At 37.3% G+C, this 17,413-nt stretch overlaps 3 protein-coding genes across 4 annotated transcripts in view; 2 read left to right on the plus strand and 1 right to left on the minus strand.

The window, feature by feature from the left end:
• LOC113670201 (uncharacterized) lies at positions 1-2,415 on the plus strand. Its single transcript, XM_027186299.2, has one exon. The coding sequence runs from the start codon at positions 21-23 to the stop codon at positions 1,731-1,733; it is 1,713 nt and encodes a 570-aa protein (XP_027042100.2). The 5' UTR covers positions 1-20; the 3' UTR covers positions 1,734-2,415.
• LOC113670200 (coiled-coil domain-containing protein 93) lies at positions 2,367-11,950 on the minus strand. The gene is made up of 23 exons (XM_027186298.2): positions 11,766-11,950; positions 10,816-10,929; positions 10,607-10,701; positions 10,182-10,293; positions 9,669-9,767; positions 9,504-9,560; positions 9,301-9,398; positions 9,161-9,194; positions 8,696-8,797; positions 8,432-8,482; positions 7,639-7,725; positions 7,024-7,146; positions 6,880-6,942; positions 6,435-6,508; positions 6,244-6,325; positions 5,625-5,699; positions 5,479-5,550; positions 5,104-5,212; positions 4,326-4,408; positions 4,051-4,088; positions 3,604-3,688; positions 3,227-3,340; positions 2,367-2,645 (listed from the first exon to the last, which is right to left on the minus strand). Exons 1-23 carry the CDS (start codon positions 11,865-11,867, stop codon positions 2,589-2,591), a joined length of 1,926 nt encoding a protein of 641 aa, XP_027042099.2. The 5' UTR covers positions 11,868-11,950; the 3' UTR covers positions 2,367-2,588.
• Positions 11,927-17,413, plus strand: part of LOC113670203 (tyrosine-protein phosphatase non-receptor type 4) — a 27,722-nt gene continuing 22,235 nt past the window's right edge. Inside the window, exons 1-9 of one of the 2 annotated variants that reach the window (XM_027186300.2) lie at positions 11,927-12,243; positions 14,414-14,521; positions 14,733-14,775; positions 15,604-15,682; positions 15,826-15,870; positions 16,215-16,267; positions 16,600-16,673; positions 17,031-17,077; positions 17,253-17,340. In XM_027186300.2, coding sequence (XP_027042101.2) covers positions 12,088-12,243; positions 14,414-14,521; positions 14,733-14,775; positions 15,604-15,682; positions 15,826-15,870; positions 16,215-16,267; positions 16,600-16,673; positions 17,031-17,077; positions 17,253-17,340 — 693 coding nt within the window. In that variant the 5' untranslated portion in view covers positions 11,927-12,087. The remainder of the gene's footprint in view (positions 12,244-14,413; positions 14,522-14,732; positions 14,776-15,603; positions 15,683-15,825; positions 15,871-16,214; positions 16,268-16,599; positions 16,674-17,030; positions 17,078-17,252; positions 17,341-17,413) is intronic. The other variant, XM_089181860.1, reaches the window with a different exon arrangement.

A 17,413-nucleotide genomic window follows, 5' to 3' on the forward strand; every position in this document is an offset into this window, starting at 1 on the left:
CATTTGAATTACGCTCGATCATGGCGTCTGTAGTCGGTGATACTCTGAGATTAACATTTAGACTTTTGCTTAGCAAGATAAGAGATAAGGGCGCGGAGAATCTTAAACATGGAGATGTAAGCGATGAGCGATTTAGAGAATTCATCGTTCGTGAACTCACGGATATTCGTGAGAAGCTTGAGGGATTGTGTAAAGTAGATCTGATCACCTCTGCCAATTTCTTCAAGGACGGAGTGAGCTTGATGTGCCAGAGCTTCCCCAATGCCAGTTCAAGCATTCAAACTGAAGTCTACAGGGACGAGTTTGATAACATCAGTCTCGTGAACACTGATGTTACAAATATCGAGTTAGACGAGTGGGAAGTTCTGCACTTGATTTCCGATGGCTTGGAGTTTAACAAAATCGATTGCGAAAACAAGTTTTTTGTGGAAGCAAAGGATTTCTTCAAAAAGGCAGCCGAAAGTGCCACCAAAGCTTTCAGTAACGAAGCATTGGATATCTACGACAGAGTTTTGGCGATGAAATTTAGAGCTGCGGCGACGATGCTTCATTACATCAGTGAACCAGAAGTCGCCGTTGTTTTGTGCAAGAATTACATTGAGCAACTGAATAGTTTACCGGAAGTTCGCGAGGCATTTTCTGTGCGTTTTGGTCGATTCAACATGCGAAGGCTGTTTTGTGGGATGCGACGAGAAGCTGTTATTGGGGCAGTGGTTGCCATAAATCGCATTTTGTGGGAGTATTTACATCTTTCGTCCAAGGGTGATGATGTGTTACGAAACTGGCCAGCTATTCCCGCAGATTCATGGCACAAAATCCATCCAGTTCAGAATTGGGAGGTCTGTCGCGGTTATTTCTGGACGTTTGGTGAATTTGGCGGTGGCCCGGCGCAATTAAACGGCCCTGTAGATGTTGCTACAAACAGCAGTGGATCTTTCATTATCGCTGATCGTTACAACTTCCAGGTGAAAGTGTTTTCAAAAGATGGTAATTTGAGCCAACGAATGTGCGAATTGGCTTTCTTACAAACTTTTCACGAAGACTTAGTGGATGCAAACCTTATTCACCCGCAGAGTATCGATGTTGATAAATTGGATCGGCTGTACATCTGCAGCAGCTATAAGTCGGCGCTCAGTGGTCATTACATTAACGAAGTCATCTCTACTAATGAACAAGGGGAATTCCTCTGGAGCTTCGGACGGGGCGTGTCTAGCTTCAATCAAGGAAAGCTTACCAGCATTGCAGTGGATAAAAACAGAGAGAGGGTTTTTACTCTCTGTCAGAAAACAGTTTTTGTGCTAACTACAGATGGAACCCTCCTGAGTAGTTTTACTTTGACAGGAGAGTTCACTCAGGCGAATGAGTCACACCTCTGCGTGACAACTGCTGGCAATTTAATCATCACGGCCAATAATGGAGTGTTCTGCGTTTCCAAACGGGCTGCCAATGACACAAGTTTCAAATCGCGCACAGTCCACCCAACCCGGTTTAGCATGCCGCACAGGGATATCCCCAATTTGTTTAATCCGTCAGGAATCGCGTTTAACCCTCATACGGACGAAATTTCTGTAGTTGATCGAGCGAGTAACAGTTTGATTATGTTTGACACCAGAGGTCACTTCATCAGGAAAGTTTACTTTTACGAGAAATATTCTTCCGGGGGAGCAACTGTTACCAGAGACGGTCACGTGGCCATAGCAAGCAAATCGCGTAACAAGATTTTCATTGTGTGAACCCGTGAACGTTTTCATGTTAGTTTTACAAAAACAGAACGATACAAGAGAAAAACGTGATCATATAATCTTCCAATACAATTGAATTTGAGGGTGATTTCCAAAATCGATAAAAAAAAAAACAACAACAATAACAACTGTGCAACTGGTCTCCTTCGCAATCGTCCTTTAGGATGTCTCAAAACGCTCCCAAAACTAGTTGGGGCGCTGCGTGACATCCTATAGAACTACTGTCCGACTCAATGCGTTGCATGACTTCATGACCCTCTGAAACAAATAGTTTAATGGCTAACTTGATCTTGTAACTGGCTCTCGTTCCTTATATTAAGGATATAAAGACGGTCAAAGATGTAAAATCAGCAAAATTATTTCCTAGGGAAGTAACAGAATCAAAACGTTCAGTTGAGTATTTCATTATGTTGGATATTTTTTCGCCGAATGATGATCAGATGATTACATTATGGTAGATACCGATTCTATTATAGTTTCGTTATATTCTATAAATCAGTAACATGGTTACCTTTTTGGCTCTATATTTAATCAGATTCTTCTCATTTAACGTGTTTTGCTGATGATGGCAGAAAATATGATACACTGGCCATGGTATTTGACGTTGTAAAAAGGCACACAAAATAAACCAAGACTGATGAAAACATTTATTGAATAAAAATCTATAATGAAGTATTTCGTTCTTGTGAATGACTTTACCCTCGTCTTTTACGCCAAGAATAAAATTAAACTGTACTTTTTCCGAAACAGCACTGTGTACCAAACTTGGCTTCTCGTGTCCTTTTACAAGGCAAGTTTTAAAACAGATCAGATTTTTGTCTTTTTTTTGTAAACACCTTTTAGGAACTAAGAAATCTGAAGACTTTTGAACTTGGATAAGAGGACCTCGTTCTTGCGACATTCCTACAAGTAAAAAAAGACGCAAAAATCGATCAAGACAATTTGCATCATTTATACAACGCTAGCTTAGCTCAATGAGCTGACAAGACACTAAGCACAAATCTAAAACGTACACAGCGGTCAAATGAATGCGCATGAGCAAAAGTTGACATAGCTACAAGAGAGCCAAAATAGCGGGCGAACATAGTGCTCTAAGGCTGTCACAACCAAGTTGTCTCACAGCAGTTGGAAACATGCGCACAAGCCAGCGAGACACGGTGTTTAGGAACCTTTTTAAGCACAGCTCAAAACAAAATATTAAGTAACAGGAAACCTTTGTTTTATTCTACAGATTTCTTTAAGTCTTTAATTTCTATCGTGAAGTTTGTGAGAAACAGTGGTTTCTGTTGTGCTGCAATATTTTGCGCGTGGTGCACGGTTGGGAAAAATTGAAACAGCTACGCATGCTCAACGTTTGACCGTTGTATTCCTAAAACCAATCGTAATTGGTTCACGTGCCAATTTTCCCGCGCTTAAAGCGCAAGCGTCTTTTTAAAATTAAATCGCGCGAAAACAAAACACAGTAGAACCACGCCAATGCCTACCTCCGTAAAATCTTTAACTGTTTTGAAGTACAATCTCTCTTGCTCCACTATCTCTAGATATTTTTGATTCAAGGCGTCTCTACGCTGTTTCTCAACAGCTTTCTTCTTCTCAATCTGAAACAAAGATATATGATTGCTCAGATTGGGAACACAACTCAAAAGAGAAATTGGCGGGAAAACAGGTAACAGCAACAAACGTAGGAAACCGCGCAACCCCAGCGGGAAGCTCGGGAAATAATGGTGCAGAATTATTGAGACGGTCAAGATAACATAACGATTGAAACATGTTATAGACTATCTCGTGTATCTGGTTTAAAGCGCTTTGCGTTCCTTGGGAATGTAATTCGCTTAACTCTTAATTCGCTTAACTCTCGTACCCTTTGTTTGTTGTCCACGATTCCCGTCACGATTTTGTCAAACTGCTTCAGGAACTGTTCCTTGTTCATAGGAGATGACATACCTCTGAAAAAAAAAAAGGGAAATAGCATATCAAAATAAAATATCTTAGGCTGTTTGAAGAGTGTATGAATGTGACTAACTAATTTTAGTTCCGTTGATGCGTTAGAAAAACAAACCAATTGTTAGAAGCACAAATGAATAAAGTTGGTAAGTTTCTTGAGAAACTGTGGTGCTGCGTCGGTGGGAGAGTACAAGTGTTAACAACTGAGTTGAAAACGTAAATTGACCACCGTAAAGAGTTTAAAGGCTGACGTTTCGAGCGTTAGCCCTTCGTAGGAGCACAAACAAGTTAGGTAACATTCTGGTTAGAAAATGGATATACAATTCTAATTGATAAAAACTTATTGAAATGACAGAGGTCTTACTGTTCAAAGGTGTCATGGATGGAGTTAAGCAAGTTAACCTGTAAAAAAAAAAAGGGATTAAAAAAAACTTTAAACTCTCCATCACTGTGAATGAAGTATACGAAAACCTCAGATAATGATAATACTGCATATATACTACGCATGCTCCATGTCACTGTACGTCTGTTCAGTAATAGATAACAATTGACGTCAAAATGTAATAAGAATGAAGTGGCACACGAGGCGCAGGGGAGGGGTGGATGGGGAGCAAAACAAAGTAAGTTAACACTTCTAACCTCCTTCCCCAAGTACAGCTTCGTGTCATCCAAAGTGTTGTAAAGAGTGAAAAACTGCTTCGTTTCCTTATGAGTTCCAGCCACTAGGAATAAGTAAGGAACATCGTTATCATATTAGCTGTATCACAGTATATCAGATTGCAGGTAACACAAAGAACACAGCCAGTAAGTTCATACACAACGGTCAAACGTCGGGCATGAGCGAGGGGATCAGTTTCGGCCAGCTGCATGCCAACTTCCCGCGAAAAATTTCAAAGGAAAACATAAGAAACTACCGCTGTCTCCCAAAAAGGACGAAAGAAAATTAAACCGTTCGGAGAAATCGTAAAAGGAAAAAAATGTAGGGAAAAGGAAAACTTGCGAGTTTTTGATTTTGTTTTGTTGATTTATCATTCTGTTTTGAGCTTTGCCAAACAAGTCATACGCTTTTAAAACAACGGTATTTACTGGATTGTGTGGCTGTTTGTAGCTCGTGTGTGGCAACTTGGTTCCCACCGCCTGAAAGCACACCACGAACACGCCACCTAGTCATTACAACGTTAGCACATGCGCAGACGTTTGACGCTGTGTAGCATAGCAGCGCGCACCCATAGCAGCGCGGCAGAGGGAATTTCTCTTTATAAAACATTTCAAGTTCCGCGTTGAATTATTATAGAATATGGTTCGTGTTTTCAGCGTTCATTGAGATACGAAGCCACTGGCCATTTTGGAGAGCACTCATGATGTAACAGTTGCTCTCGGCCGCGCCACGTTAACTGACAGATAATGCACTATGTACCGTGATTGTAGAGTTCTACAAATCTTCTCTGATACTGAGTCAGCTCTGCACGAGAAGGCACCTCGTCAATCTTCCTCTGAAGCGAAGATATTTCACGGTTCTTTCGAGCCTGAAGAACAAAAACAGCGTCGAATAAACAACAGGAAAAAAAACTCAAGGGGAAGAAACGTTATGGCCCACGAAGAAGCTCTCCATATGTAGAATTTTTCCCGAAGATTTGGGTGCCAATATTCCGCGCGTTATCCCGCGCATGACCCCAAGCGTGTTCCACGCGCAGATTACGCGATTCCACGCTTCTCCTGCGCATTTTTCAAGTAAATTGAGAACTAGGTCAAGGAAACACTCATACACCATCAAGATGTTTAAAACCGTTACCAGCAAAAGCCTTATTTTCTCCAACTTTGCTTTATCAGCCTCGTATTGTTTGCTGATCAGCTCCAATCTTTCCTGAAAAAGAGAGAAGACATAGATGAGGTCCCAACACAATTCGTTCCTTGCTTTACTTGCTCTACCAACAGTACCTTCTCTTCGATATCATCTTCAGATCCTTGAGATTTAAGTTTTTCCAAATTGTTCTGCAAGCGAGCCATTTCCTCCTGAAACAAACGAAATGATAGTGACACATTAAACACAATTTAAAAAAAAAAAACTGGTAGTTCTCAGACATGGTAACTTTTTGAAAAGATGTAAAAATTAACATTTTCCTTTCGGGTGTCAGAAGCCATTTGTGATTTACACCAATCTCGACTACCACTTGGTCACGTGCGTCTTCCCGTTCTCATTGGCCCCTTATTACATTTACTGTTGTTCTGATTGGCTGCAGCGATAGCTAGAGTTGCTTTAAAAACAATCAATCACATAGTGCTCTTCCAACTGAATGTCTAGCGACAGATTTCAGCGATTTTATCGTAAACACCTTCAAGAGACAAAATAAATTCTTCTTAAAAAAGTTTTATGTTAATAACGTAACCGTAAAGAGGTCTGTGACTGCTCATTGGTTCTGCACGAAATTAAGCTGTAAGACAGACCACTGAAAGCCAATCAGAGACATGAAATTGGAATCCGAGATATAGTAATAAGAAATAAAGGTTATTAAAAAATGAGTTTAAAGAAAGTGTTTGTGAATTAAGCCCGCTTTACCTTACAGTGCGCCCTGAATTGCTGCTCTTGTTTCTTCAGATTCTCATTCATGGCAACAATGGAACGAAGCTTCTGAAGAATGCTGAAAAAAAAAAACAACAACGCATGAACAAGTGTTAGGGTAATCGAAAATGCTTTTTACTGGATAACTCATCGTGTGGACAGTACCACTAATTGAAAATATAGAAGACCTTGCATTTTCTCCACTTTCCATCTGATTGAACTTCTCCATTTCCTCGCTAATTCTCTCTCCACGAGCTACAACCTACAAAACAGCAGGAAATGTCACTACTTAACCCTTTCACCTCTAAGATCTAAAAATCACTTCTGTGCACTCTCTCCCATACATTTCTTACCATCATAACTCTTAAAATTTAATGTTCAATCAAACACTTTACCTTAGTTTTAATAGTTCTTTCTTCTCGTCACCTTTCTGTCTGAGAAGTATTGTCATTGAAAGGAAAATTCCTCAGTGGTCACTGCTGGTATTAAAGGGGTCAATGCTCGCCGCTCTTGAGGAGAGTAGTGCAGGCTCATTTACCCATCAGCGGCTGGTTATCAAGTGATTGATGTACACCTTTGCAGAAACTCCACTGAGCTCAGATTAATTTTAACAATTTTATGCATTTAACTTACCTGTGAAAGCTGTTCCTCTGCTTCAGACAAAGTTTCTTGCAGTTTGTTATGTTTCTCTTGTACCTGGAATAAAAATAACTGGAATTTAGAAATACTTAAACAAACAGACACATAATCTTTTTTTAAATAACAAAACACACTCACCTGTTCAAGTTTCTTTTCCTGTACAGCAATCTGTTTCTCAAGTGATGCTACCATTCTTTTGTGAGCCTGTACTCCTCCCATACGCTCACCTCTGGCTTCCATGTCCTCTTGTAGCTCTGCTTGCTGAATATTGAAGTTTTACACACAAATTAGAAGCTTATCTTTAACAAGACGAGACACATCTTTTACCTGAAATGCAAATGTATAAGAATTTGTACTTTTGTTTCAGTTTCTGGAATTTAAGAGGACTTTACTCTTTGTGTTTCTAAAACAAACCTAGCTTGATAAATGGGAGCATGTTTTGAAGTGCTTTTTGATCACTTGTTGTAAACTCAACACCAAAGGAAACACAGAGATGAAACATAAAAAAAAGGACAAATAAATAAAAGATATCACAAGAAGCTAAAGAACTCATGGTGAAATAAATGGCCTTAAGCTAAGGAATTCACTAACAAACAAGCCGTGTTTGTTTTCACTTTTACTCTATAGTGTAACTGACTGTAAGGGTGGCATGATCTTTCTGACCCAGTTAGGAGGGGCAGCAAACAGAACCAAAGCAATCCTGATTACTTTTGACTCTCAAATGAAAATTTCAGAATAGTTGAATGCACACACCCTTTCAGCATACTCTGAGGCAATCTGAGAGATCTCCTCTGACTGCAAACCAACGATGGAGCCAACTGCACTTGATGAAAGTGAACCCTAGAGAAATTGAGAGGTGATAGAAAGCAATGATGTGCATGTATATAAAGATTATTATTGTTTAGTTACTGTAAAGCTCTCAAAAGTCTTCCAAGTGGCTTTCAATTTGTATGTAAAAATCTTCACTGTTTACCTACTTTAAAAACTCTCATAAGCCGTCCAAGTGGCTTTCAATTTCCATAGCTTCCAGAGGAATCAAGGGGGAGGGGGAACTCAGTAGACAGAGGAGGTAGGAGGGGGGGTTAGTAGAAACTTAAAATTCTAGATGATGATACATTGAGAGGGGTATTGGTACCTGTTAAAGAGGAGAGTTATTCAATATAAGAGATGTGGACAGTGTTTCCACTCCCTTCTTGTTTCTGAAGTGACGCCTAAATCAGTAATACAAGACAGTAAAATACCTGTCTAGAAATAAGTTTTACCTTTGCTGGCTGGTATATTTTAATGGCTGCCTTCTTAAAAATATTCTAGACAAAACTTCTTAACAGAGATAGGTGCTTAATAGAGAAAGGGGATGGCTTATTAAAGAGAAAGATTTCAGAGAGAAGAGGGCTTATTAGGCTTTTAAAAGGGTTTTTACCAATCAATTTTACAGATTTATAGGGCTGTTGGAAAAACTGTAAGAACAGGAGGGCTTATTAGAGAGAGGGTAGTGAGGAGAGGAAGTATATTTGCAGAGTGTTTACAGTAAGGGGTCAAACCATACCTCCTTCCCCTGCATGACAGACATTCCCTTCAGCAATGATTTCAGACGTTTCTGTAATAAAGAGTGGTTTCAAATTTTTATTTTTCCATAATACCGCTAAACAATTCAGAAAAGTAGAAACATAAGAGGTGATTAAAGGGAAATGCAACACTTAGTGAGATGGCAAGATAACTAAATAGCACAAAAATTGCATAAAAGTTTTATTTTACAGATTTTTCACTGTGTCATGGATGTCCACATTTCATTTGTTGTAGTCTCACTAACCTGCTCAACAACATATTCATCCTCTTCACCAGAGGACACTGGCTGCATTTTTCCTGGCATTGAAGCTCCAGCAGCTTTTTTCTTCTCTGCCTGTTCTTTCTCCTAAGGAATATTAATAAAAAAAATATAAAATTCTTTGAGAGGAAATCACCATGTGATTTTTGTTTGAAAATTTTTTCTTGTGAAGAATAATACACTACTAAATTCTAACAACAAGCATGCTTAGCATTGTTAACTGTCAAGATCTGATTGTTGATTCTCCCCTCCAGCTGCTACACATTTCATTGTAAATTAGTTGTAAGAATTTGGAATTAGATCAAGATAACAAGTTCTACTTGATAAGTTTGAGTATTCTCATAACCTTTATGCTGGATAATAAGTGGATATCATTGGGAGAAGTTATGAGGTAATCACTTCGTGGAGCTAAAGGTTAACATAAATGTACATTTTGACTTAATCACTTGCCTTGTCTCTCTGTTCCTTGCTGAATCCATATTGCCTGTAATCAAACAGTAAAAAAAAGGAAATTTACAGTCAAGTTTATTTTATCATAGAACACGGCCATTATATAGATTATTTTTGCAACATGTAAATTGTTTACTCACCAGCCATACTCCAAAAGTGTCGTCCTGACCTGGGTTTCTTCATCAGTTTGTGCCATGGATTCTGGTTTGCGATATCTTCTGCGTGGTTTGTATGTATCCTAAATAGGAAATAAAATAAGATATAAAAGGCATTATCTCTAGTTGAGAAATGGAGAAAAGAACTATCATCTGGAAGCCCTAGATGAACAATGCAAGAAACCAACCTTGAGGCTCTTCATTCCATTTATACACTGTGGCTTCTTTGTATTAAATTCAAGGTCCTAAAGAGAAAAAAAAAAAGATGGAAAGAAGCAATTATAAGTATCAACACTCATGTACTGCTTGTTTTAAATATCCAATCAAGGAGTTGGTGTCCCTGTAGACTATACCTGTGGAGTTGAGTGAAATTTGTTGAACTGTGACACAGAAAACTCTCTGATGTAGTCACCCATTTCTTCTTTTCTTTCAATTGCCTTCTTCACCAGCCACTGATGGGGAAAAATAACACATCAACTTCTTTTTTATGGGCATTTAAGTAGAAATTGCAGTAAGTTTCCAAAGCATGATTCCAGACAAAATTGGACGACACAAAGTCCTGTTACCTACTATGTAAAGCTACATGACAAAATTTGGGAAACACAACACCTACTGCTTAAACCTTTTCACTGATAAACATAACAGTTGGCTTCTTGCTATAAGAAAACAAACCTAATAGTCTGTATATATGTAGCAGTGATTGCTAGAAAATATCCATACCTCAACCCAGTTATATAGTTCAAATCCACCTCAATGGGACCCCTCCAGAAATTTAAGAATTGTTCACCTCTCCCATATTTAGTTTACTAACCCCCCCCCCCTCCTCCCCCACTTGCATGGGTCTGGATATTTTTTTCATCTGTTACCTGTATCACTGGGAAAATGTGGATGAAATCCAAGCCTTGGATTTGATGGGGCTCAAGGCGATGAGGACATTTCATGCGTGGAAGTACAGCAACAATCTTCTCAGTCAAGGCTCTGCATAGGTCAACAATAGCATGCAGCTGTTGTAACATGGTGGAAAATAACCTTAATTCACAACTAGCAATCATTTCTGGGGACAATCTTTAGGTCATGGTGAAGAGTGGGAAGGTCACTGGTGATGAAAACAATATTATTTATCCCACTTTCCATATGCTGGTTGTCAGCATATTTTCAAGAATAGAAGAGATGAGAAAAAAGAAAACTATCATCTAGGGATGACCTACTGCTCCTATTTGAGGCATGAGAAAATCTCTACCACAAAAGAAGATTAGTTGTGGAAAATAAAATTAATGGCTATTAAACTTACATCTTTTGTCCAATGGTGGAATTTTCTTGAAAAAGAAGATCCACATCTATGTCAAAGTCACAGACTGATATGCACCATGTCATGCCGCCAACAACCTTGGATATAATAACATTGCATTTGATATGTGATGAAGACTAAAAGATACATAGGAAATACCGATAGATGATCAGAGGCACTAGGATGTTATAGCCCTGCCTTTTATAGCCAACCTTGTCAAATGGTGATAGCCCTTTAATTCTTGCTCTGAAGTATCCTGCAGCCAGGAGGAGTTCCACAGTTTCTGCCATTTTAACATTTTGTTCTTCATCTTCCCTGGTCTCAATCTGTGGTAAAAATTACAGAAAATGCCAAATTTACATTTTGAATGGCTCTGATTGGTCACATTTTCTAACATTTTATTAGCTCTAATGGATTTTGTTCCTCTGCTTTCCCAGTGGTATATTTTTCATCATGTTTAAGTTGGAAGGGAGGTTATTTATTGTAGCTTGGGCTTCTAAAAATATTATGCTACTTGTTGATGCTCCATGATGATATAGGGGTGGTTTGGATATTTAAGTTGGAAGGGAGGTTATTTATTGCAGCTTGGGCTTCTAAAAAATTATGCTACTTGTTGATGCTTTGTGATGATATGGGGGTGGTTGTAATGTGATAAGAGAAGTTAGGACAAGGAAACACATCCCCCTCCCCCTCCTACTCCTTACTATCGATGAGCGAGTTTGCTCTAGGTACAATTTTACTTCATTCAGCGTAGAGTGTTCCACAATCACAAAAGTGGTACAGGCTTTGGAAAAAAATCTCCATGTGGCAATGGGATCACTGATATGATTGTAAGGTTACCGGTTTTCCTGTTAACTAGAAAGCGGCCGTATAATGAATGGTTCCACCCTGTATTATAACATGCCCAATCATACCGCCTCCATTCACATACGATTTATTTAACATTTTCCGCCGCAAATGGGGGAAAACAGTCGCTGCATCCGTTCGCTGTCATTAGAAAAATTTACATGTAACTATCAAACGAGTGGGCGTTTCACTGACTACAGTGTTTACATCATATTGAAACCGGAAATTCCACGAAACAACACCTACTTTCCTTACCAAAATTCGGTGGGTATTTTCAACAGGATTAAACCGAAAAGTTAATTGGGTGAGAACCAACCTTTCTAACTCTCCCTTCTGCATCTACTTCTGGCTGAGAGAACTTCTCGCTAAAGGTTTTAACACCGGCAAATCGGGAAGAATCGCGAGTGGCAGCCGCCATTTTGAAATCTTGCAATGTAACGCGAGCCCGCAATCAGAAGTTTTTGACAGTAACCACGTGACGTCGAATGTGGCTACAAACCGCTCACAAATTTCTATCATCGTAAATACAAACGAAAATATCAACTGGTTTGTTTATAACTTCGGCGATCGACTGCCTTTCTTCCATAGGGTAGATCACGGTGACTTATATGAAAGATTTTGGCTCGGTGTAAGGCTCAATGTCAAGAAGATTTCGCCCTGCATCGCTGGGTTCCCAGAGCGGGATTTACAGCGTTCGTGGATCTGAATTGGCGCGGAGCGGAAACACAACTCCTAACAAAATTCGATGCGTCGTGGAGCTTTTAGATGATTCGGAGTTTGTCATTGATATTGATGTGAGTAGACATATTTTGTCATTTTGTATTTGTAAATTTGATTGAGTTTCGTGTGAGTATAAAGCAAGGCGTTGTTGAATTTGTCGAGCTTCGCATAGTTCTTTTGAAATAGCACTCGACAACTTAGTTATCCCGTGGAGAGAAGGAATATGTCCGTTGTTTAATCGTAATCCGTGCGTGTTCAAGATAAATTTACGACTCTCTCGAGCTGAGTTGCACACTAGGTTGAGCCTTTGTTTTGAAAATTATATGCTTAATTTCAGTCATGATTCTTAATTATAGTTAATCAATCTCCATTTGGGAAGAACAATTTTGAACCCAGTGTGCATTTTAAATAGTATTTTTATCGTTCTCGAAAAATCGGCTTGCTGGTATTTTTGGATTGTCTTTAATTAACTCGCGACCATTGTACCATTTTCTAGCTTCGCAAATTGGTTTTGGTTTAGTAATCGCTCCATGTGCACTTTGAATAGTTTGTGATTTTTGTGATGACATTCTGGGGAAAAACCACGAAGGCAATCTTCAATGATCAGACATCGTTTGAAATTAAGGCGATTCTGATCGAGTTAAATGTGTTTAAAAAATAAACACCAAAATTAGCGAAAATATATGAAGCCATTGGAAAACATCTAACTTTAAATTACGTTTTGATGAGCTTCAAAACTCCGGCGGTGTATTTTAGTTTTGCATTATCTTTTCAAAAATCTCGAAAAATGAAAGAAGCCGGAGAATGTATGCGACAGTTACAAATTACGCATATTTTCACACCTTGGTGTTTTCCTCTAGTAAAAAATTTACAGTGTGAAGAAGCAGAACTCCCATTTTAGAGTTTTGAATTGAATCTCTGTTTCTTCTTTCGAACTTTATTTGCATTTCTTCAATATTTTCCTGGTCTATTTTTGAACACGATTCAGCTGAAAACTGTTGAGAGCAGTAAATCGTCTTACTAGTATCATGTTACAAGTACATTTTATAGTTTGATCGTGTTATACAAATTTTCAGCTCATTTTTAGTATATATCTATTGCATTACACATAAAATAATGAAAAATATACCTTAATTCAATGAAAGCAGTTTTCCATTGACACTGTTTTATATGTGATATATGTTGATGAGAAAAAAATCCTACCAATTATAAATATTTAAAATCTTCAAAAGGATTTACAATTCTATTTGATGGATTCTACATTACGTGAATGGAATTTGAATGAGTCTGAGTCATCATTTTGCTGTTACTGCTTCCTAGGTATTGTTTTATTTTTATGTAAATGAAAGAAAGTTATTAACTTATTTTCAGTTATGCATGATGATGTAATTTTGAACTTTTTATAAACATCATTATCATTTTTCTTTCTTTTACTTTCAGAAGGTATTGTCTGTGTGCTACAACAGTATCATGCCTAGATTTTTAAAACAATATAATATTTTTCATAAAATTTGAAGTTGTCTCAAGAACATCACAAAGATTAATTTGGTCATTCAAAAATAACATATTTTCTGGAACTCGTCTTTGTTCTAGTGAGTTAAATATACAGCATAAATCAGTAATAATGTAAAGTTTCTGTTGATATCCTCATACATGTGAGTAGAATTTCTGAGTGGCAATTTCTTACAGCAATTTTTTAAATTAAAACTACAAGTTTCTGTAGAGGTCGTAGGGGGGTCTTGCATTCATAAATATTTATGTAGCAAATGTCTTAAAGCTGATTACCTGTGAAACTTGTGACTTAGCAGTAGTTTGGATATTCTTAACTATTCAAAGATACTCATTCTTTTTTTCCTTTACTTTAATTTTAAACTTCTGATCTCCTTTGACTTCAACACTATTAACAAATTCTATTTTTAGTAGTACCATTTATGAAATGTAGATAAATCTTTGATTAGCTAACATTCTGATCAAATCTTTTTGATATTTTTAGCATCAAAGTATTGCAGATTTGAAGCTATAAATGTTTGTGATTTGCACATCTAAAAAAATATATGATAATTTAGTAATGTGGTTTTTACAGATGTAATTAACTTCTAGGTAATTTGTTAATCTGTTAACCACAGACTTCAGGTTGATGTTTCATCAAGATGAGTTTTCTTTTGACATTCCAGAAATGCTTGCATTTTTGTGATACATGTAGCTTTAAAACTTGGAAATATTTACTGTCTTTGCTTTATTTAGAAACATTCCAGGGGTGAAACTTTGCTAGAAGCTGTTTTCAAGCATCTTGACTTGTTGGAAAAACATTTCTTTGGTCTTCAATATGTTGCTGATTCTCCTGACAACTTGGTAGGTACCCTCCAATATTTTTTCTGCAAAATTTACTTTATAGTTTCTTTTGCAAACAGTGAAACCTGTATCAAATGTACCCCTTCATTAACAATTTCACTCCCAAGATCTCGTAAGTACTTCTCCTTAATGTCTGCCATACAATTCTTGTAATATCAGTTTTGTTTGTGACTTTTCCATTTACCATCATATCTCCTGTTTAATTTAATAGCAATGGCTTAATTCTGACAAACAAATCAGGAAACAACTGAAACGTAAGTAACAATATTGTAACAATGTACATTAAAAATATTTGGGTCTTCATTACTATATTTGGGGAGTTGTTTCATTTTGAGGTCTTGTCACATAGGAACTTTTATAAGAGGTGGATAAAAAGTGCAGTTAAAATAATCGAATAATTTGTTCATGTGCCAGGATTCTAACAATTACCTTCTAACTGAAGTGTATCAAGTGCAGGGCTCGAAATTGTGACCGATATGGTCACCAATGCAACTGAAACTTTTATCTTGGCGACTAAAATTTCAAGTTTAGTTGCTACTTTGGTGACTATGTTCCCTTGATAAATAAAGCATTAAAGGTGAGAAACAATTTCCTTAGTCTCATTTCTGCTTTTCTGTGAAAGGAAGTGCAAATTTAACTGAACAACTATGTCAATTAAATGGGGCTCTATTCTGAGTTTCTGTTCTTGTACTTTCTGGCAACTTCATTTTTGCACTTTGCAACAATTTTTTCTTGGATAGTCACCAAAAGGCGACTTGGAATTTCTTTTAATTTCGAGCCCTGAAGTGGATGAAGGCATGTTCATGTAAGGGTGGCATTTTCATTCCCACATCCCTCAGCTAGGTTGCCAGTATTTACCATGAGAATGGTGCTGTTCTAGGACCTGAATATAAACCCTTTACATCCTAATATTAACATTCATTTTCTCTATACTCTTATCATCACAATTCCTCTTCTAATGACATGGAGAATTTGTTTGATAATCAGGAGCTGATCAAATTGCTGATCATTTTCTTCATTCTTGTGACCTTAACATGTGATTGAAGGGTGATATTAATGCTCTTTTAATTTTTACTTCACAGGTGGTCCCCCCTACATATTTTATTTTAGAGTGAGATTTTTTGCTTCAGATCCTTCCAAACTCTCTGAGGATGTAACAAGGTATGAAATTTTATAAATTATTTGCTATAAACTTGATGCAATATCAACAATTACAACCTTGTTCTTCTTATTACTGTCACAATTGAAATACTTTGAGTAGTTAATAATTAACAATTATTGTTAATTAAATTGTACATTTGCAGATATCAATTCTATCTTCAAATAAAACGAGACCTTTTGACTGGAAGGTAATTGATGATCACCTAACTCTTAGATAAATGTACTACTCTTTTCTCATGAAGGATTTCTGATTTACTTTGACACATAACTTGCTTGTTTGTGGGTACAAGACCTTTAACCTTTTATACCCTAACATCAGCATGCATTTTCTCTATACTGCCCTTTCTCCATTCCTTATGGTATTAACAAGGGAGAATTTGTCTACCAATCAAGAGCCACTTAAGTTTGTGATCATTTTCTTTATTCTTGTGACCTAAATGTTGGATTTAGGGGTGATATTGTAAGGAGAAATTTATTACTGATCACACTGAGAGGCTAAAGGGTTAATAGATGAAGGATTTCCTTTTTGCAGATTGCCATGTTTGTACGACACTGCAGCAGAATTAGCTTCCTATGTACTTCAAGGTGAACTAAGTTTTTCCTTTCAACTTGAATTTTGTCATCAACTGGTTATGACAATAAAGATATGTGAAAATGAATGATGTTTTCTTCAGGATGTGTAAACTAGCTTTTCTGAACAGGTTATGAATTCTGCTCCAAGAAATTTCTTTTTGTTCTTCCTTGCCACTAATTAATAAATTGCAGTCTTATGCTGAAAATACTGTAACAGAAAAATCCTCTGAAGTTGATACATTCAAGGTAGATATTCTCCTAAAACATTCACAATGTGCATGTTCAATTCCAAACTAACTTATGCTTGCGCAGTATCCTTACTTATTGACTGGTCAATATTTCAGGTGAACTTGGTGATTATGACCCCAGGGCAATGCATGAAGCATATGTGTCTGAATTCCGTTTTGTACCCGACCAGGTCTGTGAAGTGTTCTCCCTTCCTAATGCTGTACTGACTTTGTAATCAAGCTGTTTTGGTTGTAAACATTGGGACATGTGATGTTGTTCTTTTTTCCTGTTTGACTGCAGTAATAACTAGGATTTTGGTATTTGTGATATGCTAGTGACATGTCTGGAAAAAGAAAACAAAAAACAAAAAAAAACACATAACATGTATGTTTACAGTTATGCATGGGAATGAAAGTGTACAATGTTACCTTGAGACAAACAGTGTACTCATATACAGAATATTGCAAATTTAAGATATGGTAATTTAAAAATGCAAATATTTCTTGATGGCCTGTGTTAAACATGGCTTAATTTTTTCTCTTTCCAGTCAGAGGATTTTGAAGAGAGGGCAGCAGAATTTCACAAACATCATGGGTAATAAATTTAAGGATTGATGATGGCCTATTTTTTTCTGTCAGTATATGTGACAAAATGAATTCGGCGAGATATTGAATATCACGTTTGTGACTGAGTGCTATATTTCTGTACCGTCCTCATAAAGTAAACTCAAGATCATGCATTTCGTTATCTAGAAATGAATCTTTTTCAGTGGCCAAAGTCCAGCAGATGCAGAATTCAATTTTCTTGAGGTAGCCAAAAATTTGGATCTCTATGGAGTAGATCTTCATTTTGCTAAGGTATGGGAGACAATCTGCTTATAAATTCTTTGCTCCTATGTGCATGTGCTGTTTTCACAAGTTTCCATTTGTT

The sequence above is a fragment of the Pocillopora damicornis genome, chromosome 9 (genome assembly GCF_964200805.1).
Source record: "Pocillopora damicornis chromosome 9, jaPocDami1.2, whole genome shotgun sequence".
Taxonomy (NCBI): Eukaryota; Metazoa; Cnidaria; class Anthozoa; order Scleractinia; family Pocilloporidae; genus Pocillopora; species Pocillopora damicornis.

What these genes read in the sequence shown, in the direction of transcription:
- LOC113670200 (XM_027186298.2), bottom strand. Translation starts at nt 11,867, where the DNA reads ATGGCGGCTGCCACTCGCGATTCTTCCCGATTTGCCGGTGTTAAAACC. An exon ending in ACACTTTTGGAGTATGGCTG is followed by an intron (nt 9,195 to 9,300) that starts GTGAGTAAACAA and finishes GTTTGATTACAG; the next exon opens with GCAATATGGATTCAGCAAGG. An exon ending in AGGAAAAGAAACTTGAACAG is followed by an intron (nt 6,943 to 7,023) that starts GTGAGTGTGTTT and finishes TTTTTATTCCAG; the next exon opens with GTACAAGAGAAACATAACAA.
- LOC113670201 (XM_027186299.2), top strand. Translation starts at nt 21, where the DNA reads ATGGCGTCTGTAGTCGGTGATACTCTGAGATTAACATTTAGACTTTTG.